This window comes from Ahaetulla prasina, chromosome 2 (assembly GCF_028640845.1).
Source record: "Ahaetulla prasina isolate Xishuangbanna chromosome 2, ASM2864084v1, whole genome shotgun sequence".
Classification (NCBI taxonomy): domain Eukaryota; kingdom Metazoa; phylum Chordata; class Lepidosauria; order Squamata; family Colubridae; genus Ahaetulla; species Ahaetulla prasina.
Window position 1 is genome coordinate 118,120,923 of NC_080540.1, and position 26,783 is coordinate 118,147,705.

General features: G+C 40.6%; 1 protein-coding gene and 1 long non-coding RNA gene across 8 annotated transcripts in view; one reads left to right on the forward strand and one right to left on the reverse strand.

The window, feature by feature from the left end:
* The window catches only part of ADGRL1 (adhesion G protein-coupled receptor L1), a 167,567-nt gene that overhangs the window by 88,802 nt on the left and 51,982 nt on the right, over positions 1–26,783 (forward strand). For 5 of the 7 annotated variants that reach the window (XM_058165646.1, XM_058165641.1, XM_058165643.1 and 2 more), the window contains 3 exons: positions 4,679–4,824; positions 14,363–14,579; positions 22,601–22,710. In XM_058165646.1, the coding sequence (XP_058021629.1) occupies positions 4,755–4,824; positions 14,363–14,579; positions 22,601–22,710 (397 nt within the window). In that variant the 5' untranslated portion in view covers positions 4,679–4,754. Of the gene's footprint in view, positions 1–4,425; positions 4,581–4,678; positions 4,825–14,362; positions 14,580–22,600; positions 22,711–26,783 lie in introns of those variants that run through there. The other 2 variants (XM_058165642.1, XM_058165647.1) reach the window with 2 other exon arrangements.
* Positions 31–4,763, reverse strand: LOC131189523 (uncharacterized). Its single transcript, XR_009153063.1, has 3 exons — positions 4,633–4,763; positions 3,937–4,002; positions 31–3,416 (listed from the first exon to the last, which is right to left on the reverse strand). It is a non-coding gene; the product is annotated as an uncharacterized LOC131189523 (long non-coding RNA).

The window sequence follows — 26,783 nt, forward strand, 5'->3', positions numbered from 1 at the left end:
TTAAAAAATTAAACCCCTTAAAAACCCCACTAACAAATCTACAATTAAAACTTTAGGCCAGCCCTGCTTGGTGAAAGAAAAAAGTTTTGAGCTTGCGCTTAAAGGTCCGAAGATTAGGGAGAAGACATAGCCCCACAGGTAGTTCATTCCACAGGGCCGGAGACCCCACAGAGAATGCTCTTCCCCTGGGAGCCGCCAGCCGACATTGTTTGGCTGATGGCATCCTAAGGAGGCCCTCTCTGTGAGAGTGCACCGGTCGATGAGAGGCTACTGGCGGCAGTAGGTGGTCCCGTAAATATCCCGGTCCCATCCCATGGAGCGCTTTAAAGGTGATAACCAAAACCTTGAATCTCACCCGGAAGACCACTGGCAGCCAATGCAGCCTGCGCAGGAGAGGTGTTACATGGGAGCTACGCGATGCTCCCTCTATCCCCCGCGCAGCCGCATTTTGTACCAGTTGGAGCCTCCTGGTGCTCTTCAAGGGGAGCCCCATGTAGAGAGCATTGCAGTAATCCAGGTGAGAAGTAACGAGGGCATGAGTGACTGTGCATAAAGCGTCCCGGTCCAGGAAGGGGCGCAACTGGCAGATCAGGCGAACCTGATAAAAAGCTCCCCTGGCGACGGCCGTCAAATGGTCTTCTAAAGACAGCCATGCGTCCAGGAGAACGCCTAAGTTGCACACCGATTCCCTGGGGGCCAACGATTCGCCCCCCACAGTCAGCGATGGAATTAGCTGACTGTGGATACCAGCCAGGACGCTGGTATCCACAGCCACTCCATCTTGGATGGGTTGAGTCGGAGTCTGTTTGTCTCCATCCAGACCCGAACGGCCTCAAGGCACCGGGTCATCACATCAATGGCTTCGTTGGGGTGGTTCGGGGTGGAAATGTATAGCTGAGTGTCATCAGCGTACAGTTGACATCTCACCCCGAAACCACGGATGATCTCCCCCAGCGGCTTCATATAGATGTTGAACAGGAGAGACGAGAGGATCGACCCCTGTGGCATCCCACAAGTGAGTTGCCTAGCGGTCGACCTCTGCCCCCCGTCAACACCGTCTGCAAACGGTCGGAGAGGTAGGAGGAGAACCACTGAAAAATGGTGCCCCCCACTCCCTAACCCTCCAACCGTCGCAGCAAGATACCATGGTCGATGGTATCAAAAGCCGCTGACAGATCTAACAGGACAAGATCAGAGGAACAACCTCTGTCCCGTGCCCTCCAGAGATCATCAACCAACACAACCAAAGCCGTTTCCGTGCTGTACCCAGGCCTGAAGCCGGACTGGCACGGGTCTAGATAGACAGTTTCCTCCAGGTACCGGGGAAGCTGCCATGCCACCACATCTCAACAACCTTCGCCACAAAGCCAAGGTTGGAGACGGGACGATAATTAGCCAAAACAGCTGGGTCCAGGGAAGGCTTCTTAAGGAGGGGCCTCACAACCGCCTCTTTCAAGGCGGCTGGGAAGACTCCCTCCACCAGAGAAGCGCTAATAATTCCCTGGAGCCAGCCTCGTGTAACCTCCTGAGTGGCCAGCACCAGCCAGGAGGGACACGGGTCCAGTAAACATGTGGTAGCATTCAGCCTCCCTAATATCCTGTCCATGTCTTCGGGAGTCACAGAGTCGAACTCCGCCCAGATAATATTCTCAAGACCTGCCTCCGTCGTCCCGCCCGAATCCACCCAATCTGCATCCAGTCCGTCCCGGATCTGAGCGATTTTATCGTGCAGATAACTTCCAGATTCCTCAGCACGGCCCTGCTGAGGAATATGTTGTTGGGTCATTTCTTCTAACCAACCCTTTATTTTCTCCCAATAGTTTTTGGCTTCCGGACATGTCCACCATATATGATAAGAAGATCCTGGTAACCGATGACATTTCCAACCTTTAGCTGATTTATCTTTAAACATTTTTGCCAGTTTCTCAGGTGGCATATGCCATCTATAAAACATTTTATATTGATTTTCTTTATATGCAGTGGACATTATTAATTTATAATTCCTCTCCCATAGCTGTTACCATTTGTCTAGGTCTATTGAATGTCCAAAAATTTTAGCTCAAGCTATCATAGTTTCCTTTACTTGTTCCTCTTCTAACTCTTCTAACTAATTAAAACAAAAAGTTATAATTTTTTTTGATTAATTTGTCCTCTGTTCCTGTGAGAATCCTATCCAGCTCAGTCTTTTCTAAATAGAAACCATAGAGTTTAACATCTTTCTGATATCTTGCTTCTATTTGCATATACATATACCAATCTAACTCAGTCCCCTGTTCTTCCAAATCTTGTTTCTGCTTCAATTCCCTCCTATCTGTTAACAAGTCCTTATACCTAACAATATTTCTAAGATTAAAAGTATTTGGATGTATTAAAGCCTCTATTGTTGATAACCATGTTGGAATTTTCATATACTATTTATCTTTTTTTTAAAATTTGAATTTATATCCCGCCCTTCTCCGAAGACTCAGGGCGGCTTACATTGTGTAAGGCAATAGTCTCATTCTATTTGTATATTTATATACAAAGTCAACTTATTGCCCCCCCAACAATCTGGGTCCTCATTTTACCTACCTTATAAAGGATGGAAGGCTGAGTCAACCTTGGGCCCGGTGGGACTCGAGCCTGCAGTAATTGTAATTGCAGGCAGCTGTGTGTTAATAACAGGCTGCATTAGCCTGGTGAGCCACTTCCCAGCCCTTTTTAACCTTCTCTCATGCCATTAGTAGTGCATTTCTTATGTAATGTCTATGAAAGTACATATGTATCTTACTTCTCCCATGCCATAAAAAGGCATGCCACCCTAGTTACAAATCATGTCCTACCAAAGTCAGTAATCTTGTATTCCTTAATTCTACCCATTCCTTCATCCAAGTCAATGCTGCTGCCTGGTAATACAGTTCCCAGTTTGGCAGTCCAAATCCTCCCCTTAACCTCGTATCCTGTAACATCTTTAAACTAATTCTAGCTTTTTTCCTTTGCCATATAAATCTCCTTGTTATCTTGTTAAGATGTTGAAAATAACAAGGGTGGGTCCTTGTTAACATGGTTTCAACCAAATCATCTTGGGAGGTGGAGAATAAAGGCACAATTCAAACTGAAGAGAACTTTCAAAATGAAGTTTTGGAGAATCCTGAGTTTCCTTGGAAGCTATTCAGTTTTAGTCAGGGACAAAACTGTCAGAAGTTGACAAGCTTCCACCCAAACTGCTGGGTGTATTCCAGGACCCATACTCAGTTCACAGGAGGAGACTGCCAGATCCAGAAAGTCTGGCATGTGTCATGGATATACTAGATTGATGCTCTCTTTTGCCTCCAGCCTCTTCTCAACGCACAACTGGTTCCATGTCTCAGATACAGGAATTTCTCAGCAGATAGGGAAACTCTGAAATAGTGTTCTTGGTTTTGTTTTGTTTTTATCTACAAGAGATGAAAGACAGAAATACGGTTTACTTTCTGATAGAATATCTCATAATGTCCAATATAAGTCTGTATCTCAGAAGTAAATCTGACAGAATTTAACTCAGTTATACTTTTATGTATGTGCTTCTATCCTATCCAAAATTAGAGTTTCCCTTAACATAAAGTTTTAATATTCTGACTCTAAAGAATCTGTTAAATCAAAATAAATATTCAAGAGCTTGGATAGAACTTATAGTAACTTTGAATCTTATTTTTGATTATTATACTGATAATATTTATGTATTACTTGGATTTTAACAACCATCTGTAGTTTTTAAAATGATATAATATGTTCATGAATTACATGAATCCAATTAATAAAATACTGAATATTCTAATCTTGTTTATGACACTTATAAATTCTGTTTACTAGCTCCTTGTTTTAACTTTCTGATTTTTTTCTCAATTTTTCTGTTCCTTTTTTCTTTTACAAATTTAATATCATTTAAAAAAATGAAAACCACTGCAGTAAAGTTACCTTAGCTTTCAAGTATTAGAAAGGTTGCCACTCTTCCTTTATTTCGAGAACTCAGAAGAAACGCACCTGTAACTGACATTAGTCTTTGGTAAACATTTGGTTTGGAGGCATTCAATGGAGGATACATTTATGTGGCTGTTGTTTTTGAAGTTAAATGGGAGTATAAATAGCTGTGTTTTGTTGAAGATTCTTTGCAGGAATGTCTTAAGTTTTGAGATGTGTGAATGAGCAAGTGGGCGAAAACCCCCTGTAGAGAAGCAAGTTCTCTTTTGGAAAAACAGAGGTTTAAGGAGAATCTGCTCCGAATGTTTTTATCATTTTCTAGCAATGGCCAGAAATGAATCCTTGTGGATTCCAGCTACTTCTTGTCTGGATATATTGGTTTCATGTTATTGCACAATATGTTCTGATGAAAATATTCTTGAGACAAACATACTCTTTTGGGGTACATGTGCTTTGAATAAAAACAGCAATTCTAAGTTCAGTGTTTTGATTCTTCAAATATCTCTTTTAGAGAGAATAGACAGGGTTTCATAAAAGGCTTTAAATTTTTCTGGGAAGAGATAGATATGTTAATCTAAAGGGTCAAAGAATGGAGAGGCTGATTAAGGACAACAAGGTGTATCCTTTAGAATAGGAAAAATGTTAGTATGATTTCTATAGGAGGCATATTAAGGACAGCAGGTAATAACTCACCCCTGTGCTAATTCCTGACTCACGTCTTCTCTTCTTTCTCCACCAGGCCTGCTGTGATTTACCCTCCTTGGGGATGAACAGAGTGGCTCCTGGTCGCTGACAACTCCAGCATTCACGGCAGGATGGCCCAGCTCATCCATGCCCTTTGGAGCCTGTGCATCACCACTGTCCTTGTCACCTCAGCCACACAAGGTAAGAGGAACAGAGGAGAGCAGCTTCCAAAACAGGGCGGGCCTTGCAATGAATTAATTCATGAGCCTGCACCACCCGATGCTAAAAAAAAAACCGAGGAAGAGAGACACTTTCTTTTCTTGACAATATGAAAAATGTGAATTCTGTTGCAATTTCTGAAATAAAACCTTTTATTTTCCTTTCACAATAAACAGTAAAAAGAATTTTAGAGTAGTGTTTAGCAACTTCCCTTGACAATGTCAAAATATTTTCCAATTAAGTACTAAAAACAGGACTGCTTTATTTAGAAATGCACAATGTTTACAGCTGAAATCCCTGTCTCTTTGTCTCCTGTATCTTGTACCTGATCAAATTGTACTTAATATCACATCTTCCTAACGAGTAAGAAGAGGCTACTTGCCTCTAGTAATGCAAAGGCGATCTTGGTACTATGGCAGTGCTCTTTGGACAGTTACTGAATTCCAGTTCTAAGGCCCTGGGGTGGGAAAACATGAGCAGAAAAAGGAATGAGCATGTTAACATTATAAGCCTTGTAAGGAAATAACCTGAAGCTGCTTTTGGGAGACCCCATTCTAGTAATAGATGGTTAGATATGTTCACTGTGGGGTGACACAGTTTTCTGCAAAATTAGCAGTCTATTTTGGTGCTCATACTAAATTTATGCACCTGGAAGATTTTTGAACACTTCTAGCAACTACTGTGACTGCTGTATCATTTTTTTCTGGTAGGCATCCCTTATTTGTAACAAGTACAGGAAAAGTGAACATTAAGAAGGAAACTTTGTCCAGCAAAGCTTTTTTCCAACCAAAGCTTTTTTCAGACAGTTGAAAAGAATTGTCGGGTAAGAAAATCTTGGGGTTGGGGGGAAGCGACCAAATTTGTTATCAAATTTTGGAAAAGGCAGATAAGGACAAAAATAACGAACCTTTTTCATCGGTTGATGGCGATCTTCTGTTTTTAAGCTTGTTGGGTCTTCCTGTCATATTTCTTTTCATCTTGACTAATGAAAGTTCAACAAATGTTTCTAGTTCATCCTCTCATACCTATTTCCCCACATTATGGTTAGAGCAGCTGTCTCAGATTTGACACCCTCCAGATGTGATGGACATTCTGGTGTGGATGACTGAAGTTGTAGTCCGATACAGTATATCTAAAGATCCTAGATGGGATAAAATTGAGTGGGGGGAAAGAGATTGATTGTTCTAATATGCAGTTTATTAATATATTTCACGTGTTGGCTAAGTATTAATTGCTTTCCAAAATACCCTCATACGTGATATTCAATCAGTGCACAGCTGATATTAAGAACAGGAATCCTGCTTATCAGAATAACAGAATTTGAAGGGAACTGGTAGGACTTCTAGTCCAACCGCCTGTTCAAGCAGGAAACCATAGAATATTTCAGGCAAATGATTGTCCAATCTCTTCTTTAAAATTTCCAGTGTTCGAGTGACCACAACTTCTGGAGGCAATTCATTCCAATGATTAATTGTTTTGTCAGAAATTTTGCCTTCCTTATAAATTGGTTCTCTCCTTGATTAGTTTCCATCCATTGCTTCTTGTCTTCTTCAGCTTTGGTTTGTCCCCATAGATTTCGCATTTTTTACATCCCCATAGATATCCTAAAAGGTTTCTGAACAGGGACTAGAATGCAGGAAAAAAAAAACATTGAAAGTTACCAGCTTGGTTTTAAAAGAAAAGGGGAAAAATGGATGAGGATGTAATGGGTGCTCCTTAAAATAAGGTATGATTTCCTTTCATTATTTTTAATATAGTACTGCATACATTAATTGAGGAAGAGACTGTTCTTCTATATGGCATTTGCATATTCAATTTTATATAATATTAAATATTTGGAATCAGACATCCCACATCCCTCAAGAACTACTTCAACTCTAAAGTTCCTGGAGGGAGAGGAGTGGCAGAAGATGCTTTATTTTATTTTATTTAAAAATGGATCCACACACTACCATCTGTGTCATATTTTAATCTTTTAGACTGGGTGACTTTGACTAGTGAGAATAGAGTTGATTAGAAGTCTCAGGACTCCTGCCAAGAGGAAGAACAGGAATCCTCGATCTGAGAGTAGAGGGTGACTCTATTTGTTTAGATGAACATACCCTTGAAGATCTACCATATTTCAGAAGGCCAAGAGGAAAGAGGAACAGATTTGTTTCCTAGAGTGAAATGCTCAGAATTCATAGAATGTTGCCTACCATGTTTGTCCTAATGTGAGACACCTTCTGCTCGCTTTCTTTTGCTTTGGGTTTTCAGTTTTTGAATGAAAGGGAGATAGGTAATGGAGTACTGCCTATTGCAGGGTTGTCAAACTCCCGGACCATGGGCTGGATGCGTCACATGCTGGCCACACCCCTACCGGGTTTAGTCCCAATACATCAGATGACACTGCCATGACAACGTCAGTTTGACACCCCTGGCCTATTGGAACCACTAAAAGCCAATTGCATTTAGACCCAAGTATTTGAGCATTTGTCCACTTTGATAACATCTCTTGGCTAATATACTTAACCCCCGATGCTTCTTACACACATATATACTGGCCTATCAAATATCTTTTAAGTGCTTCATGTTTTGATATTCCCTATAGTTGGGTTTTTTATAAAAATCCTGCAAAATAATATTTACTTAATCCCGTGATGAGCTATATGAACTATGCGAATTAGTATAGTTTTCATTTTAACTGATGTGCTATGATTTTCTCTACTTCCCTTTGTCCCTTTGAGGACCCAGATTGTTGGGGGGGCAGTAAATTGACTTTGTAAAAATATACAAATAGAATGAGACTATTGCCTTATACACTGTAAGCCACCCTGAGTCTTCGGAGAAGGGCGGGATATAAATGTAAACAAAACAAAACAAAACAAAAAATACTGTGAACATAGCCAAGAAATTAAGGTGATGGAAATGTTGCTGCCTTAGCCATATGGTTTCTGTCCTAAATCTTATTCTTGGGTTTTCACTCAGCCGGATTTGATTGCTAGTGTCAGTTTGTAGGCCTAAATTAAGAGTTAAAGGTAGTCTCCGTTTGCACCTGTATGCTTTTAACTTGACAATTTGGATTCTGAAAAAGATATGAAGAAAACTGCTTTAAAATAGGCTTGGTCATTATAATGATAATACTGAGTACATGCAATTTGTTAAAGCCCTTCTGATATCTACTCTAGCTGTTTGTTTTAGTATCATAGTCAGATGTTTTGACTGTGAATTGATAATTGTTACCTACCCTGAACTTTTCAGATATTGAAAACTTTATGAAACAATAAACAAAATTGAAGAAATACTCATCAGAATCATTATGTGTAAGTCTTGTCTTTTGTGAAAAGATTTGAATGCCAAAGGCAGATTATTATATGAGTTTTCAAACTTTGTGAGTTTTCTTAGGCTTCTGTGTGAAAGATTTTAAATGAGAGATAAACCTGGATAACTTTTCTCCCGTGCCTCAGAAAAAGAATCTTAACTTAGTTTAAAACAGGAAATCTTTTTGGAAACAAACCTTAATCAGTTTTAAATCATGGACTCAAAGGCCTGTGTTTTAAATCAGGATCCTTGCTTAGGATATAAAATTATAATGAGATTAAAATGAAACCTTTTCTCTATTTCTCTTGATATCAGAAACAAATTTCTTTGGCATTGACTTAGCAAGAGATGTGAACATGTAATATAACATGTAACTCAGTGTGCTGTCTGAACAAGTTTACTATAATTAGTTCAACAGATCATAGGTAAAACCTTAATTTTAAAAGAAATCTTGACCATCTCTTTCAGAATGGGTAGGGCCACAATTTTTGTTTGAGTGACAAAAATGGGTGACTTAAGAATCTACAAGTCTTAAGCCTGCTAGGCAATAAAACAACGCTAAAGACAATTGAAACAATGGGGGAGGGAAGCAGAAAGTCACAAACTAAATTAAAATTACTTTATATGCATAAAAGAACCAAGAAGAAAATGTGACCAAAGTTATGCTGAAAAAGCACTTTTTGCAGCCTTGCAAAATGCAACAGCTGGGCTCAAGCATACCTTTGGGGGAAGCATGCTCCTAGCTGTGGAGAACTTTGAAGGTAATAACCATCACTTTGAAATGGACATGTAGGCAGTGTGTAACTATACTGTACACAAGTATGTAACTACAAACAAATACCCTGTGCAATGTTGCAAGAAAGCAGGCGGTACTAATGAGATTTCTGTCTTATCCAGTTTGTTGTGAGAGATGAGCATTCTACTTTTCTAAATAAAGTTTTAGTGGCGATTTCACCATGAATCTTCCAAGCTGTCCCAAATCAGGACTTTTCTGTTCTCTGCTTTTCACTTCAAGGTGGTTCTGTGATGATGGCTGTTTTTGGTACTTCATTTCTTACATCCCTTTGACAATAGCCTGGATGTGGGAGATGCTTAAAGCCAATAGCCTCTGTGTGTATGCGTGTGAATGAGGTGCTTGTGTGTCTCTCAACAAAACCAGATGTGCAATAATGCTTGGCTCATAATCTGCATGACTGAGCTTCAGACCTGAAGAGAAAAGGCTAATGGCCGTCTGTGTTTCCCATAAAACAATAGTGGACAGAAACATAATTGGCACCTAGGAGGACGGTAGAGCTCATACAAACAAACAAAAATCCAGATTAGTCCCCTATTTTTCTTACTAAATAAATAATCTTGGACATATAATCCTGAATGTCCAGGATTTCTGTTATCTACAATCTGAAAGTCAGCAAGTCATAAACACACTAAGGGTATGAATGATTTTTTGAGCAAGAAAGTCTCTGCATTCTGTGATGCATAAAGAGTCAATTCATGTCAACTAAATCTTCCTGTCCAGTTCTATCTTTCTTCCCAATTCTGATTCTTTGGTATATCTTTTCTTACCATCTGCACCTCTATACCTGTTTGGTTTGGTTCTGCAACCCAACAAAACAGACACAGACTTCAGAGGATAATTAGAACTGCAGAAAAAACAATTGCTACCAACCTGCCTTCCATCGAGGACCTGTATACTGCACGAGTCAAAAAGAGGGCTGTGAAAATATTTACAGACCCGTCGCATCCTGGACATAAACTGTTTCAACTCCTACCCTCAAACGAAACTATAGAGCACTGCACACCAGAACAACTAGATACAAGAACAGTTTTTTCCCGAATGCTATCACTCTGCTAAACAAATAATTCCCTCAACACTGTCAAACTGTTTACTAAGTCTGCAGTACTATTAATCTTCTCATTGTTCCCATCACCCATCTCCTTCCACTTATGACTCTGTGACTGTAACTTTGTTTCTGTTATCCTTACGATTTATATTGACTGTTTCCTAATATGATTTGATTGCTTATTTGTACCCTATGGCTATCATTAAGTGTTGTACCTTATGATTCTTGATGAATGTATCTTTTCTTTTATGTACACTGAGAGCATGTGCACGAAAGACAAATTCCTTGTGTGTCCAATCACACTTGGCCAATATAGAATTCTATTCTATTCTATCTTTTCTTAAGTGTCCATCATGAGAGTTAAGCATACATAGGTATTCTGGAGTGGAAATTCCTCCCTCCTGTAGCTAAACCATATAGATAGATGTCATCATCTATCTGGTTTAGGGGATCATCTTGTGGAGAAGGGGAAAGAAGACAAGGCAATGTGAGAAGGAATAAGAGTAAAGTGGGAAATTACAAGCATTGGAAAGCAGTTACTAAGAATAAACACATCTTTGCACACCACCCTTAGGATTGCCAGGTTCAGATTTGGAGATGAAAGTTAATTCTTTAGGACTCCAAACCTTGGAAGAGTCAGCCTATGTGAAGAAGAAGTAAGGCCTAATCTGCCACTTAGAGACGTTTCAGAGTTGTTCATAATTGTCATTTTAACTATCCTTCATTTTTGCTGTGAAGAAGTTAAGCAAGAGTCCAGCCAGGCCGAAAGGAAAGGATAGGAAATTAGACCAAAGAAGGGCTGGCATTGTCATTGCAGACCATTGTCACACACTGCTGGAGCCTTTAAAGCTTCTGACACAGATATTTGGGGTTTCGAGCTAGCAACAGTACCCAACTCTGTGATCATCTTTCTATTCAAAATCACAGTCACGTAGCAAAAAGCTGTAGTAAAGTCAGCTAATGGAATGAGGAGGTGGAAACAAAGGTTTCTCCACAATGTGGTGCCTGTGAAGTGTTTAGAAAGTTTCTGATCACATACCAGGACTGATGGAGAGGGGAGTGAGTGTGAATTGCTGGAGAACAGACATAAGTATACCATCCCTTTAAGTAGCCTGTTATTCTCCGTTACAGCAGAGGACATTGCTCTGTTGGCTGTGTTGAAGCTACAAGCCAGCCTCTGTTGGGTAGACTGTGGGTGAAAAGGATCTGGTTCTTCACTTCAGGCTGCCAATTATTTGGGGGCAATTCCAATACCTATAATTAGGCATCTCTGCCTTGAAACCAAATCAGCACCATAGCCTTAGCAAGTGCAAATACATTAGGATGCAGTTGGGAGGCTGTGATCTTTATTGAAGAGAGCTTCTCCCTAGGCTACCAGTGTGAAAATCCATGGCTTTGACATCTCCTTTTCTACTGGAGCCCAGCTCTTTCATCCCTTTTTCATTTACTGTCTTCCACTGGTATTACTATTCTCAGTTGTCTTGTTTTTTTCAGCTCCGACCTTCTCTTGTCTGCTGGGCTCTCCCCACAACTCAAACACCAGCGCCAGGCTGTACTAGTTAGTTACTCAGCTAATGGTTTAATTACAGACTGCCTCCACGGGGCTCTTCCATTAACCCAGCAAGGGGGAAGGAAAAATTAGACAAAGAGCATCTATGACATGCTTGCTTTCTAGCCCCCTGTCTTATCTTCCCTTTGAAGTCCTGAGTGCCATTAATGTCTGCTTTCCACTAGAAGCTTTGACAATTGCCCTTGCAGTTGAATGCAGGAGCCTCTTGGCTGTTTAGAACAACCAGCAAGGAAGAAGTAAGAAGCCCAAAAGGAATGCAGATGTTCTGTCAGATGGGGCCATAACATGCCCCCAAGAACCACTGCTAAGCTCTTCCTGCCATTTTTACCTGGTGATGCACTAACACCTTCCTAACCTCTCCTTGGGAGACAAAAAATGGACATGTTAACCAATGTGAGGCAGATTGTGGTGGCTAGAACAGCTGGAAAGAAGGTAGGCCAAAGCAAATAGAGCTCTGAACAACTGGGACATTTTGTCCTGGATGATGCTGTGGAATGTACTCATCAGTTTGCATACAAAAGTATTCCAGATCATACAAGTGTTTCATTGCTATCCTACCGTTTTGTCAAGCTCTTGTCCTTGTTAGTCATCCCTTGAAGGAATTATGAAAAAAGCTAATACAATCCTTGGTTGTATAAATAGAGGCATAGAATCAAAATCAGGTGAAGTATTAGTACCGCTTTACAAATCCTTGGTAAGACCACTCCTAGAATACTGTATCCAGTTTTGGTCACCATGTTACTAAAAAGATGTTGAGACTTTGGAAAAAGTGCAAAGAAGAGCAACTAAGATTATTAAGGGCCTAGAGACAAAAACATGTGAAGACGATTGCAGGAATTGGGTCTACTATAGCCAATCTAGAGAAAAGAAGGACTAGCAGGGGCTAACACAAAGAGGAGAGGGGGTCAACTTATTTTCCAAAGTACCAAAAGACAAGACAAGAAATAATAGATGGAATCTCAGCCTTTTTGAAAGACAATATGCAGGAAAGATATTTAATTGAATGGAAAAAATGGATTGATTATTTAGAAAACAGATATCAGATTAAGAGATATCAGATTGCCTTTGAATAATTAGGATGTATTATTTTATATAATGGGGGGGTTAGGAAATAAAAATATTTGCATGAGGTTAATTGGATTAGAAGGGAAAATGTTATTCTATGTTTGGTTTATGTATAACAATACCTTGTGATTGACCCGGGAAGCCGGGGGGGGGGGTCAGGAGGCAAAGGGAGGGGGAAGGAGGGAGGAAAAGGGGGAAAATGTTTTTGTTTGTTAAAACTTTTTCAATTAAAAAAAAAAGAAACAATAGATGGAAACTACTCAAGGAGAGAAACAATTAACAGTGGATCTGCTTGCCTTCAGAAGCTGTAGGTGCTTCATCACTAGAGGTTTTTAAAAAAAGACTGGACAGCCACCTGTCCGAAATGATATAGGGTATCCTGCTTGAGCAGGGGCTTGGATTAGAATATCTCCAAGGTCCCTTCACGTTCTATTCTGATTGATTGATTGATTGATTGATTGAATGCATACTATAGTGCTGCTGCAACTTACCTTTCAGCAATTCTGATCACAAAATGAAAGCAGCACCTGCCAGGTAAGAAGCAACACTGCCTCATCCTTCTAGTTTATCATTCAGAGGACAAGAACTATGGTGTAAAGAGGTTACCTGTTGGTTGTCTGTGCAGTAGGCAATGAGTCATCTCCTTTTTGAGACAGCTTTCATTGTAACTGGAACATCACATGACATTAGTATACAGTTACAGCAAATTTACAATGGAGAAATCTTTGGGATAAAGGTCATCGCTGAAGGTAGATAGATATTCCAAAGCACAGGAAGGATGAATCTGGGTGAGGGGGGGAAATGGTAAAAAGGTTGGAACTTTTGCCTATAGCATTCCCAGGAATAGTTGGACCCTAATACCCTCTTCCCCACATCTTTTTATCTCATGTAGAAAGATTTCTAAAATAAATACTTAACCACAATGGTCTGATGACTAGGAACTAGTTCCAAAGATCTAACTATTGGGATAGATGCTTGGTGTCATTGTCTCTCTGACTTATAGATATGGTGACAGAATTCAGCAAATGTAGACTTCCAGCTCAGTGTTCACTGTTATCTTTTCCCATCCCCCTTTATCAAAAATAAACAGATACATCTAGTATGAATCTTTCTGGAAACTTTCCTAATGGCATCTTTGGCCTTCAAATGTTTTTTTCTCTTGTTTACTTCCCACCTCCACCTCTTCAGTCTCACAAAACCTTGCAGGTTTCAAAAGGATTGTAAAGAATTTTCTCAGACCCTTTTCTCAGCTGCTGTCTCTAAAGTGGGTGGTGTGGGAAGCCAAGAGCTTTATGAAAAACATGTCTGGGTTTTTAAAGACATACCTACCTGAATCTGTAGAGTTTAGGTGGAATATGCAGCTCAGCCCAACTAATAGGAACCAGTGGTGTTTTTTTTTCTTTTTAGTTCTTGGGTGGTGCCAGGACACACATAGCTTCACATTTAAGACCTACCCAGATGTGCCACAATGAAAGTAAAAAGGATTCCAGATCCCTGCCATTCTCATCAAGGACTGAAACTGAAAACAAAAGATGTGGAGAGAGATGTTGCAAGTCGCAAGCAAAATATAAGACAAACTATAAGAGAAAAATGAAATTCTGGTTTATCTGTCTCCTATTCTGTGTAGTGTTGAATACTTAAACAGGGCAGAAAATTACAGCCAGCAATCAGAAGATGGAATTGATTTTCAGGGCTGAGTTGCCTACTAACTTGTTCCCTTATTCTCTCATTTTTTTTATTCCAGCAGGCCTAAGCCGTGCTGGCTTACCTTTTGGCCTGGTTCGGCGGGAACTGGCATGCGAGGGCTATCCTATTGAGCTGCGTTGCCCAGGCAGTGATGTCATCATGGTGGAGAATGCTAACTATGGTCGCACAGATGACAAGATCTGTGATGCTGACCCCTTCCAGATGGAGAATGTCCAGTGCTACCTGCCGGACGCCTTCAAAATCATGTCTCAAAGGTAAATGGCTTTATAGGTCTCCAGGAAATTTTATGGAGCAATCCTTCTTCCATAATCTTTCTCTGTGTCATGCTAGTAAGTCCCAAAAAATGATATTGTAGAGATGGAGAAGTTGCAAAAAAGCAAAATCTGAGCAGTTTTGCAATTTAATGTCTTAAAAATAACAGCGAGGAGTGTAATTATACTGATGTACAATGTTAAAATTTTGGCACATGGACTATTGTTAATTCTCACATAATACTGGAATTCAGGGTAACTCTCTGAAGCAAAGTGCAAGGAATCTGTTCTTTATTGTAAGGATGAACAAGGGGTATCCTATATTCCACCTGATCACTTGAAATTAAAGGTGGAATTTAATACTATCATCATCATCATCTAGTATAGCTATGGACATATGCTAGTTGTATTTGGTTCTGTTTACCAAGGTTTTTTCTGCAACTAGATTTCACATAATGAACCCTGCATAAAATTAAAAGGAAATCCACTTACAACCTTCAGCTTACTGAAGATGTTTGAAAATCTGTTTCATTATAGATATCAGAGCCCACTTTGTCCAGGAGAGGCTAACAAAAGACAGAACGTGCATATGTTTTGGAGTAAATGAGCAGAAAAGGGTGGGTGAGAATAAATTACAAAGGAAACTTTGGAATTCACAGCATTGAAAATGACAACTGCTCAACAATTTAAATCTCAGCCAGTCTACCTCCATTGTTTTGACCCTAAAATAATTCAAGTTTATACAAGCCATCAGCTATTCTATTTATTATTCCTCATTAAAAATTCCCTGAAGTCTCCACATTTTCCATTATGTATACAGGTCAGGTTTTCACAGACTATCCAGGAAATATTTCTAAGTAGTTTGACAAGGTAACTACTTTAATGAGGAATAGTGTGGATTGAATCCATCTCGATTTCAGCAATGCTTTTGACAAGGTTTCCCCAGAACATTCTCATTGACAAGTGGGATTTGGATGTCACTAGATAAGGGAAGCTCTAGAACTGGCTGGCTAACTGCACTCAGTATTAATGACTCTAGATCACGGATGTCAAACTCAATTTCATTGGGCTGCATGAGGGCTGTGGTTGACCTCGGGGAGGTGGGGGGGGCTGGCGTCTGGGGCTGGCCAACTGGGTGGGCATGGCCAACTGGGTGGTTGTGGCCAGCTTGTCACCATTCCCCAAACTGCTGACATGTTTCCTCTTCACATTGGGTAGACTGGGCTGAAGCTATGCTGGCCTGATCTTTCCTATTCTCACTGGTAGACCAGGATGGCACCATTGGCCTAATCCGACCACATCGTAGGCCTTGAGTTTGACAGCCCTGTTCTAGATGAAGTTAGAGAGCAGTAGCTAGGCAGTGATTTATCTCAAGGCAGTACTATTAACATTTTTATTAATGACCTGGGCAATAGGATTGGTGGGCTACCTCTCAAATTGATTTAAGAAACAACATTGGTAGGTCTGGCCAACCCTCAGAAAACAATTGCAGTAATATGTATGGGTTGGAGGACTGGTCTGAGAAAAACAAGATGTCCTCATAGGGAAAGAAGTAAGATATTACACTTAGGGAGGGACAGTTCATTGGACATGTAAAAGATGGCTTGGAAGCACTACACTAGGTAAGAAAGTGACTTGGGTGTGATCAGTGACAATAAGCCATGAGCCAGCAGCGTGACATAGCAACTAAAATGATTAATGCAGTTCTGGACTGCTTTAGAAATAGTATTGTTTCAAAGATCCATGAAGATCTTCCCCTGTTCTCTGCACTAGTTACCTGGAGTACTGTGTACAGTCTTGGGCACTACATTTCCAGAATATTAGAAGAACAGTGGTTCTCAATATTTTCTTCATCACAGTTTCTCTTTAAATACCTTTTGTGGCCACGGATCATGGCCCCGGGCTTAACTCAGGATTTAAATCATAACATTTCTTCAAGGCTTCATGGACCACAGGTTGAGAACCATCAGGTTAGAACATATCCAGAGGAGAACGACAAGAATGATACAGGTATTTGAAGACATACTTTCATGAGGACAGATTGAAGGAATTTGAAATTGTTCAGTCTGGAGAAAAAACAAGATAGCAATATTTAGGTATACAAAAGGTGCCATGGGGAAGATGGTTAGCAACTGTTTTTCCATTGCCATAGAGATTAGGATGCATCTTGTTGCTATTGTTAGTGCATTGTGTAGCAGGATGACATGTGGTCAAAACATAAGGTTCCCAATTGTCTTCAGGCAAGTGAGAGATGAAGTGTCCATTTAGTGAGCTGCATCTGTCATTCCTTTTCCCTAAACGGAAACCAAGTGAAATTTAGATCTGGTTGTAAAATATACAGCATGACCATCAGTGTAAACTTGGGTGAGGGATGCTGAATTCTGACAACACAATTTTTCTTTTGCTTTATTTTTTTCTCATGGCTTTATTTAAATGTTTTCTTCTTTTAAAATGTGCTTCAATGAAATATCTGTTAAATATATGAAGTATATGAATTCATTTGAAAGCCGGTTTGCAGTAGTGGTTAAATGCATCCAGCTAGAATCTAGGAGACTGTGAGTTCTAGTCTTGCCTTAGGCATAGAAACCAGGTGGGTGAGTTTGGGCAATCACTCTGTTTCAGCCCCAGGAAGAATACATGGACAAACCACTTCTGAAAACATTGCCAAGAAAAATGCAGAGATTTGTCCAGACAAACACACACACACGCGCACACACACACACAATTAAATAGCAGATATAGCAGATTGGGCAATATTTTTCCCCAGGAAATTCCTTACCAATTCTTGCTCATACCATGTGCGATTTTAAGGGGGGATAAGTTAGCAATTCTTGACTGGTGGGCAGTGGCCAGTGATCTCACATTGGGAGTTTCAGAACATTGAAGGGATTTTGGATCCAGTTTGCCCTGGATTCTGCCCAAATTCTGAATTAACCCAATTAATGGACCTGAGAGTTAGGATTGTTTCTTTAGAAACAGAGATATTCAGAACGCCATTTTCCCCCCTTTGCCAGTGATGGGAACATCTTTATTCAGTATACTGCAGTTTTTCGTTTCTTTTATATCGTCGGCATCCTCTGTACAGTATTTATTTTAGAACCAATATTTTTCTCTTGCCTTCCAAGGTAGAAAGCTTTTTTTTCAGAATAGTCACTCATAAGCAAAAACAAATGTGATAAAAGTTTGGCCAATTTAATATTTGAAATCTCCAAAAGTGGTTTATTTGCATCCAAAAGTCTTAAAGGGGTTTCATTTCCGGATGCCTTTTTGTGATCTTTGAAAAATCATTAAGGACAGGTGTAGAGCCAGAGGATTGGAAGAGGACAAATGTTGTTCCTCGCTATCGTAATTCATGCCTGCATCACCTGTAGTGAACTCTACATGGGTCAGCATTTAAGATGATCTAGAAGCTATAATTGGTTCAAACTGCAGCCACTTGCTTGTTAGTGGCACACATCATCAGGAATATTTTACAAGGCCCTGCATTAATTTCTAAAAGGCTTCTGGGTGCAGTTCAAGTTGTTGGTTCAGACTTATAAATTCCTATATGATTTGACACTTAAATACCTCCAAGGCTGCATTCTCCAGCCTGAATTGAACTGACCAACTCATTTGTTTAGGAAAAACTGTTGGTAGTGTGCCACTTCCATGAGGGGGACTGAAGCATGGAAGACCTATTTTTTTGGAACAGCGTCGCCATCCCAATTAAGATCTGGCTGTCCCCCTGGGTGTGCTCTTGGAAAATGCTGAAAACTAAACTCTTCCAAAGAGCTTTTATAGCCTGAGTAGGTGTCCTTTGGTTTATTTTAGTTTATTATTTTTACTTGCTTTGGGCTTTGATTGGCCTATTTTATAGATAACTTATTTGTATTATATGGACATTTTTGTTACATCATCATCATCATCATCATCATCATTAAGCACCAAGAGTCCTCAAATACAGCAGGTTACAAGTTGAATGAATTAGAAGGGAAAAAAGAGGATCCAAATAATTACAGACTGGTTGGAAGGGGCGGGCAAAAGTGTAGAACCGTTTTTAAAGCAGATTTTTAATATGGGCCAGATTTTACTGCCATGAGCTAGATACAGACTGATTGAACAATCATACTCACATTCAAGCTAGGAGAATGTGTGGAACACCATATTGTAAAGCTCTGTCTTAGGTTCTATACCAGGGGTATCAAACTCAAGGCCCGTGGGCAAGATTCGGCCCATGGGGTGCTTAGACCTGGCTCACAGGGCCACTCTGGAAACAGCAAAGGACCAGCCTGTAGTGCCTCTGCCAGCGAAAATGCAGTCCTTTCAAGCTCTGTTTTCGCTTGCAGAGAGTTGCAGGAGACTGTCACAGCCAAAAACTGGGCTCGTGAGGGTCATGTGCAACCCTCCTGATCTCCATGTGCGGCCCTCCTGAGCTCCATTTTCTCTGGCAGAGGGTTGCAGGAGGCCGTCGCAGCCTAAAACGGAACTCGGGAGCCCATTTTCACGGGCAGAGTGCTTGGGCCACCAACCTGGGCACCCCTGACATGAGTGAAGTTGAGTTGGCCACACACACCCTGGTCATGCCCCCTGCCCCGGCCTCCCCAGGTCAAATACAATCCTGATGCAGCATTCAATGAAATTAAGTTTGACACCCCTGCTCTATACTGTTCGACTTATTTGTAAGTGACTTGGAGGAGAAATTAGTAAATATAAATTTTATATATGGATGACCCAAAGGCACAGACTTTAAAAGATGGAATCAAATTAGAAGGCTCTTGACAAGTTGGAAGACAAACCAGCAAGCTACATTTCAACAGGGACAAATGTAAAGTGTTTCATCGGAGTAAGAAAAATGAAAGGCATGAGTATAGGAATGAAAGAAACCATACTGAACAACAGTACATGCAAAGAGAACCTGAGTGTCTTGGTGAATCCCAGGATCAACATGAACCAAGAAAAGTAATCATTCATCTCTGTTCTACATAGGTTCAGACAAAATCTAGAATATTGTGTCCAGTTCTGGGTGCTACAATTTAGGAAGGGCATTGACAAATTAAAGTGTGTTCAAAAGAGGGGCATCCAAAATGATGAGAAGCCTGGAAGGGAAATTTTAGAAGGAACATTAGGCAGCATGCTTAATTTGGTGAAAAGAAGACTGCAGGGAAATTTAATGGCTGTCTTCAAGTATCTGAAGGACCGTTGTGTAGAAAGCTGGGCAGAATTGTTTAGAGTATTTCAGAAGATAGGACAAAAGCTATTTACATGAGAACAATGTAGATATTGATTGGCCGTAAGAAAGGACTTCAAAATGGGAAGAGTTGTTCAACAGGGTATGGGACGGTCTTGGGACCCTCCTCTGTTGGAATTATTTAAAAAGAGGCTGGATGGCCATCTGTTGGAGATGCTGTGGCAGTGCATTCCTGCACTGGACAGGAGCTTAGATTAGGGGATCTGCATGGTACATCCCATTCCCAATCCTTACATTGTGTGATTCGAGAAACGTAAATCTGGCATAGACAATAAAACAATAAAAATTCTAAAAATCTCTGACTAAATACAGAGTGCCAGTTTGGTGTGGGGGTCAAGATACCAGGCTACAAACCAGGAGACTGAGACACCTGTTTCCACCTTAGGCATCAAGCCAGTTGGATGATCTTGGGCCAATCACTCTCTCTCAGCCCTAGGAAGAGGAGATGGCAAACCATTTCTGGAATCTTGCCAAGAAAACTGCTTCTCCGGGGAGTCACCAAGAGTCAACACTGACTTCAAGGAACCAAAAACAACAACTGAAAATAGAATTGTTTGCTCTATTCCTGCATTTTAACTCCTGTGAAATGCATTTTTCCATCCAGTTATACTGTGTGAACTTTGCTTTTTGCTTCCTATTATTCTCTAATAACTCCAGTTCTATTCTTTCTTGTACTCTGATTGATTTATGGACAGTAGATCTGGCCTCCATTTTACAATTGTGACAGAGTAGGATTCATTTCCCAGATAGTGTTCCAACCTTCTCAATACCTTTTTGCTATTAATAGCATACGCATGTTGTTTTCCCCATTAGACAATTTTGAAGTGGCTTACTATATGAAGAAATGGGATAATTCAAAGTATAAGGTCAGCAATTGCAAAACTCAAAGGGTTAGCAAACAATATACCAGTAACTGTTTTCAAGATACTGTACTTGTATTCTGATGCCTATAGGCCTTGTATGAGGCTGGGTTCCATCACATACATGCGCGCCGGACAGCTGGACTTCATGCAAAGACCAGCTGGTTGGCACACATGCACATGACGGAACCTGGAAGTGCAGCTGGCCGCCGCATGCATGCGCACCAGCCAGCTGCTCTCTTCCGGGTTCCGGGGCACACATGCGCTCAGGTTTTGGCACTCAGTGCCGAAAACATTGACCGTCATTGTTATATACAATCAAAAAACTTTCTTTGAATAGCCAGTTTTTAGCTTGATGCATATATATTGTTTCTATGTGCAAAATTCCCTCTGCCTAAAGAACACTTTCTCAGAGAGAGAAAGAACTTCCCAACTCTTGCACAGTTCTTGGTGAGAAACGGATGTGCATCTCATAGATTCAAGAAAATTGTCTATTGCTTAATTTTGACTCCAAATCACCAGTAACAATTTTATTACCGTGTTCAATTCTTCTTTCCTCACAAGGTTTTTCTTAATCTTGACCTATCTCCTAAGCTTGCAGTCAGATGTATTGTAGTCTTTCTCTGAACTGCACTCCTCAAATCTCATGTTTCGGCCCTTCGAATGAAACATTCAGAGATGAGGGACATAGTATGTGGATTTTCCAAATAGAATGCTATAACCACCTTACTAGAGACTGACTGATGGGGCTGTGCAGGCCTTAGAAGCACTGCTGCCCTAACTGTGTCCAACTTATTTTACAGGTAAACTGAGCTTCTGTGAAAGCAGGTGGTGCCTGTTTGGTCCCAGTAGGCCTAAGCTGGTACCGGCTCCAGTTGCTTTGGCAGCCGACAGCCCCTGGGAGTCCCCCTCCAACCTCTCTTGCCTGTTGCATCAGCCTTTTGAGGAGAGCAGGTGGCAGGAGCTAACGAAGTGGGAAATAAGGAGACCGTGATTCTTAGTTCCCCTTCTGGACCTCCATTCTGCTAAGATCCAAATTATTTAGCAATAGTCTATGAGGAGGCTGCTTCCTTGAAATGTCAGATTGTATGTGGAAGGATAGGTTGAGGAATTTTTACAAAAAATCATACAGATTTTCAAATTTGGCTGGTTACATTTGGGGATCAGATAATAATGTTCATTATTACCTGATCCCCAAATGTACCAGATCAAATTTGCTCATCCGCACTTCCCCTTCCCCATTTTTCCCCATTTTGTGCTAGTTTTAAGATGTAGTAAGTTCGATATTTTTTTTATAGTACATTTCTTATATTGGGCCGGATGGGCCTATTATCCAACAGCAGGGGAGGAACTAACTGAATTGTATTTTGCCCCTATAAGACAATATCTATGTCCAAACAATAGTGCTATACAGGAGTTACGTATCTTCTTCAGGACTTATACAAATACATGTTTGATCTTGACTGGAAAGAACTATAGCTCAAGCATCTGTGTGCGTGCATAGATTTCTGGACTGGCATTAAATACTGAACTTCAGTATTTGAATTTTATTTGAATTTGTTTGAGATGTTCTGTGTTGAGATCTCCCTCTCAGACCATAGCCAGCCACTACAATAGTCGGTCTATTATCTTCCCTTCTTTCAGGGAAGAGTATTTTTATTTATTTTTATTTCTGACAAGTTTTCAGCGGACCATTTCTGTTGTGGGATGAGTGGAGGACTCCCTATATGTACATTAGGACAGACATATTTTGTTTTATTTGAGATTAGCACCTGCATCTGAAGCTTTGAATAATGGGTGCAGTGGTGGGGTTTTTTTTTAAGTTCTGGAAAACAAGTGCAATTAAAAGTGTCAGTCAGTTCCATCTAGTGGCTTCCCTTAAAACTGCATTATGTCTCTGCCTTAATAACATTTCCTCATTTTCCTTTCTCTTTCAGGTGCAATAACCGGACACAGTGTGTAGTGGTGGCTGGCTCAGATGCTTTTCCGGACCCTTGCCCTGGCACCTACAAGTACTTGGAGGTCCAATACGACTGTGTCCCCTACAGTGAGTTCATTGTATTATGATGCATCATCTTGTTTCTGTTCTTGATCCAAATGAGATCCCTGCCTGACCCAGGGAGGAGAGATTCCACAGGCTGGCACACCCATCTACCGGAACAGAGCAGGGGATCTATTTAGGAAAAATACTACTTAGCACTGAACCAAGAAACAAGTCTTGACAGTAGTGCCTCTTGTGTCAGGGGATTTCAATGGCTCAAATAATAAAAGAGATCACCCAATTCCCAAGTTCTAAGAATTGATATATTGAATATAATGCATTAGTTCTGGAAGGCTGGGCAAGAGGAATCCTAATTGTTCCATTGTCAACTCACCTTGTGTTGGATGATCACTGTTTTCATTTCTCCACCTTTTCTTGCCAAAAAGAAAAGTCAGGTGCCAAGTAACTGACCGGGCCCAAAGGTCTACTTTTAAATTTGGGGGATAATATTTTTGAGCAAAAAGTTAATTTTTTAATCAGATTTTAGATGAAGGTTGAATACCAGTTCCTTTTTATATTATTACCCGATCCCTCCATCACCTTTAAACATTTAGAGCTAAATATTGCCAGCATTGGTCTTTTCCAGGATCATATTTCAGTCCGCCTCCCCTGAAGCCAAATTTAAGAAAAATAAAAATTCATCACAGAACAGGCCTTCAGGGAAAAATGTTCCGGCCAATATAAGGCCACCCGTGACTGCATATGGAAGGTGCAGGGGTTTGAAATACATGTTGCTAACATGCACTGTATGTTTCTGATTGTTGTAGGTTTGTTTTTGTACATATGTATGGATCTATAGCATTTGGCTAATCCTTATGTGAGTGTCCATCTAAAACAGGGGTCTCCCACCTTGGTCCCTTTAAGACTTGTGGACTTCAACTCCCAGAGTTCCTCAGCCAGCTTTGCTGGCTGAGGAACTCTGGGAGTTGGTCCACAAATCTTAAAGGGACCAAGGTTGGAGACCCCGATCTAAAAGATATACCCACACTCTATCTTATCTATATCTATATCTATATAGACATATGGATATACATACATACATATTCATGCTTCATATGATCTGCATAATATACATATATATGCATTGCATCCATGCATATATGGATTGTATGCCCATATGGATGGTGCAGTGAGGTATATGGCTATTTCCATATTAATGTGCATGCACATGACTCTCAGTATCTACACACATGCATGTCTCAATGTTTCAGTGTGTGCTTGGAGGTGGTTTTGTATGCTTCATATTAGAGCTAAATCATCTGGGTGGTGGGAGGTGAGAACCTGTTTTGAATGTAGCCATGGCAGCAGGACAAAGGGTCCTGCCTCTTCCCAGAGGAGAGGCAAGTGGAAAATGACTCTGCCAAATGGCTGTCCTCAGGCGCTGAGGTTAGAGTTTTTGCACACACACCATACGCTTTGAATGCTACTAAGCTCAACTGGGTGTATGGCCATTTGGGTATATGTACATTTCAGTTTTGAGTGCCTGTATGAGAGCCCACATGGTGTGCGTGTTATATCAGTGGCCTTATAAGTATGTCTATGCATATTTATTGAATGTGGCCATGTATGCGCTTGTACCATCATCCAGACTAAGATCCTTAAGATGAAACTTGACAGCTGTTCTCTTTCTTGGAAAAAGAGGAAATCGAGGTAGGCATCCCTTAAAAAATTAAGATAATTCAATTATTTTTCTTAAAAAGGATGTGTGATTTTTTAAAAAAAACACTCACAAGTATGCTAATAAATTGAGCTTAAGGAGAGTTGGATTTTCTGGCTTGTGAGATATTTGTGAAAACTAGAAATAGGACAGTTTTCTGTTACAAGCTGCCCCTGTATCCTGGAACCCATCTTTTTTCATTCCTAATGAATAGTTGCGGGGGTGAGGGGTGGGGGTGGTATAACTGCCACTCCCTGAACTAGTTTCCCAACACTAGGACTTGCTGAGGAATCTGAATTAAAACTGGATCCTGTAATGTTGTGGCGGTCGATCAAGGAAGAAACTTTTTATTTCAGAGTAGCTTCACAGAACCTGACTTAAACCTATTTCTCTTTGTATCATGAATCCTGATCACGCCTAGTAAGTCTCACCTGGCAAGCCTGATAAGAGCTACTGAATTGCCAGCTTGGGATGTCCTTCCTCCTTGGGTCAGCAACTGATACACCCTCTCCTTTCCTGTTCTGTTATTTGGGGTGCGTGGAGAGGTTGGCTCTTCCTTGCTTCATACCTTACCCACTCTCCACTGGGGCTTGGGTCCATGTGGGAGGGATAAATCATTCAGGGTGTATCCCCCTCCCTCCATGCTAATACCCCTTTGGTTTCTCCTCACAGATGAAATGGAGTGATGCAGGGCAGACGTGGCCTCTTAACTTCTTAACATTCATTCCTGCCCCTTTTCCTTCCAGCTACCTGATGGTGCCGAAACAAATCAATCGACGCTCATCTCAGGGTGTAACCAGTCCTGACCCCTCAGAGTTAACAGCACTGAGAATACACCAAACCAGCAAAGGGCGCTAAATTATTGGTTTATAAAAAGGGGAGAGAAGATGCAGATGGTATGGTGGTAGGAAAGCAGGATGGGTGGATGAGCCAAGGAGCACATAGCTGTGGAAATAACTGTCTTCTCAGCACAGGTGACCTCAGGGCCTGGAAATGACCCACTGCAACCATTTGCATACATCACAGTTAATATATTATTCATATAGGTAATATTTACATATAGGTACATTTACCAATTCATTTGTTTAGTTTTACACATTTTTATATGTTCGATCAAATCCAGTTCTCAGAGAGCCCTGGACAAATCTCTGCAGTTTTCTAGGCAAAGAATTTCAGAAGTGCCATTGCCTCCTTCTCTCAGGGGCTGAGTGAAAATGATTGCGCCAGCTGGCTTTGTGCCTAAATGAGGGCTAGAACTCACAAATTCCTGAGGCCTTAACCACTGCACGAAGCTGGCCCTAAGTTTTACACATAGTAATATGCATATTACATACATGCCTATTTCTATAATTTAAAATGTTTGTATGCATATATTATGTGTACTGTATGTATACATACACATATGCACACAAACATCCTTGCATTTTTCAATCTCATGCAAAAAGGCATATTTTTTATATATGTAGTATAGTGTACATTCAGAGGTATGTACTGTATGGATGCGGACAAGGACAGCTATGTAGATCTGTTGGTACAGTTCATGTTTATTTATGAATTCCATACCAAATTATACTTATCATGAAAATGCACTGTATAATTTACTTATATATTTTTCCCCTGAAGACTTTACATAGCATTGTTTAGGTATTCATCCACCAAGTTTTTGAAATTTTGGATAAGCAAGTTAGCATGAACTCTTCCACGATCCCCTTTTCCCTCCTTTTCTCTCACATTCTGGTCTTGGCATGGAGAGATATTGATTTAGGCTAAACCAAAGGTTTCTATAAAAATCATTTAATGAATGAGTCCATCTCAAGCTAGAATATCCACACACAGATTTAGTTGTTGAACATCAACAACTTCCAAGCCACCGTTTATGAAGCCAAGGATATAGTATGGCTAAGTGAAGCCATTATTCCTTCTTTTAAAAATGCCTTGTGGTCACATTGGGCTTTCTGTAGAAACAGAATTCAGTTCCTGCTCTTGTTACACCTAGTCCTGTCTCTGTTTCTGCTATTCTCTGCTGGTTGCTCTATCCTGTTTATTTAAACAGGGGAAAGCTTGATCCAATGCTGTTTCTATTGGGGTCAGGACTGGGGCAGGTGATGGGTGGGAAAAGCAAGAAACTGGAGTTGTGGCAGGGAGAGATGGGTCACAGAGCGAGAGCAGAGATGAGAGGGGCCTCTGTTGTCAGGTCCTTTTGCTTCTTTCTTTGCAGCTCCTTCCACTCTAACCATACACCAATCTTCCTTCCTCAGGGGCCAGTCATGTGGAAAAATAAAACCATTTAATGTGTCCTATTTTTTGGTTTTGGTTTTTTAAGTGGATTTTTATTATGGTGTCAATGTTTTTTTTAAAAACACAACCTCCCTCTTCCCTACCTTCTTTCAGCTTCCTCCCAGCTATCCTTTCTCTTCTTTCA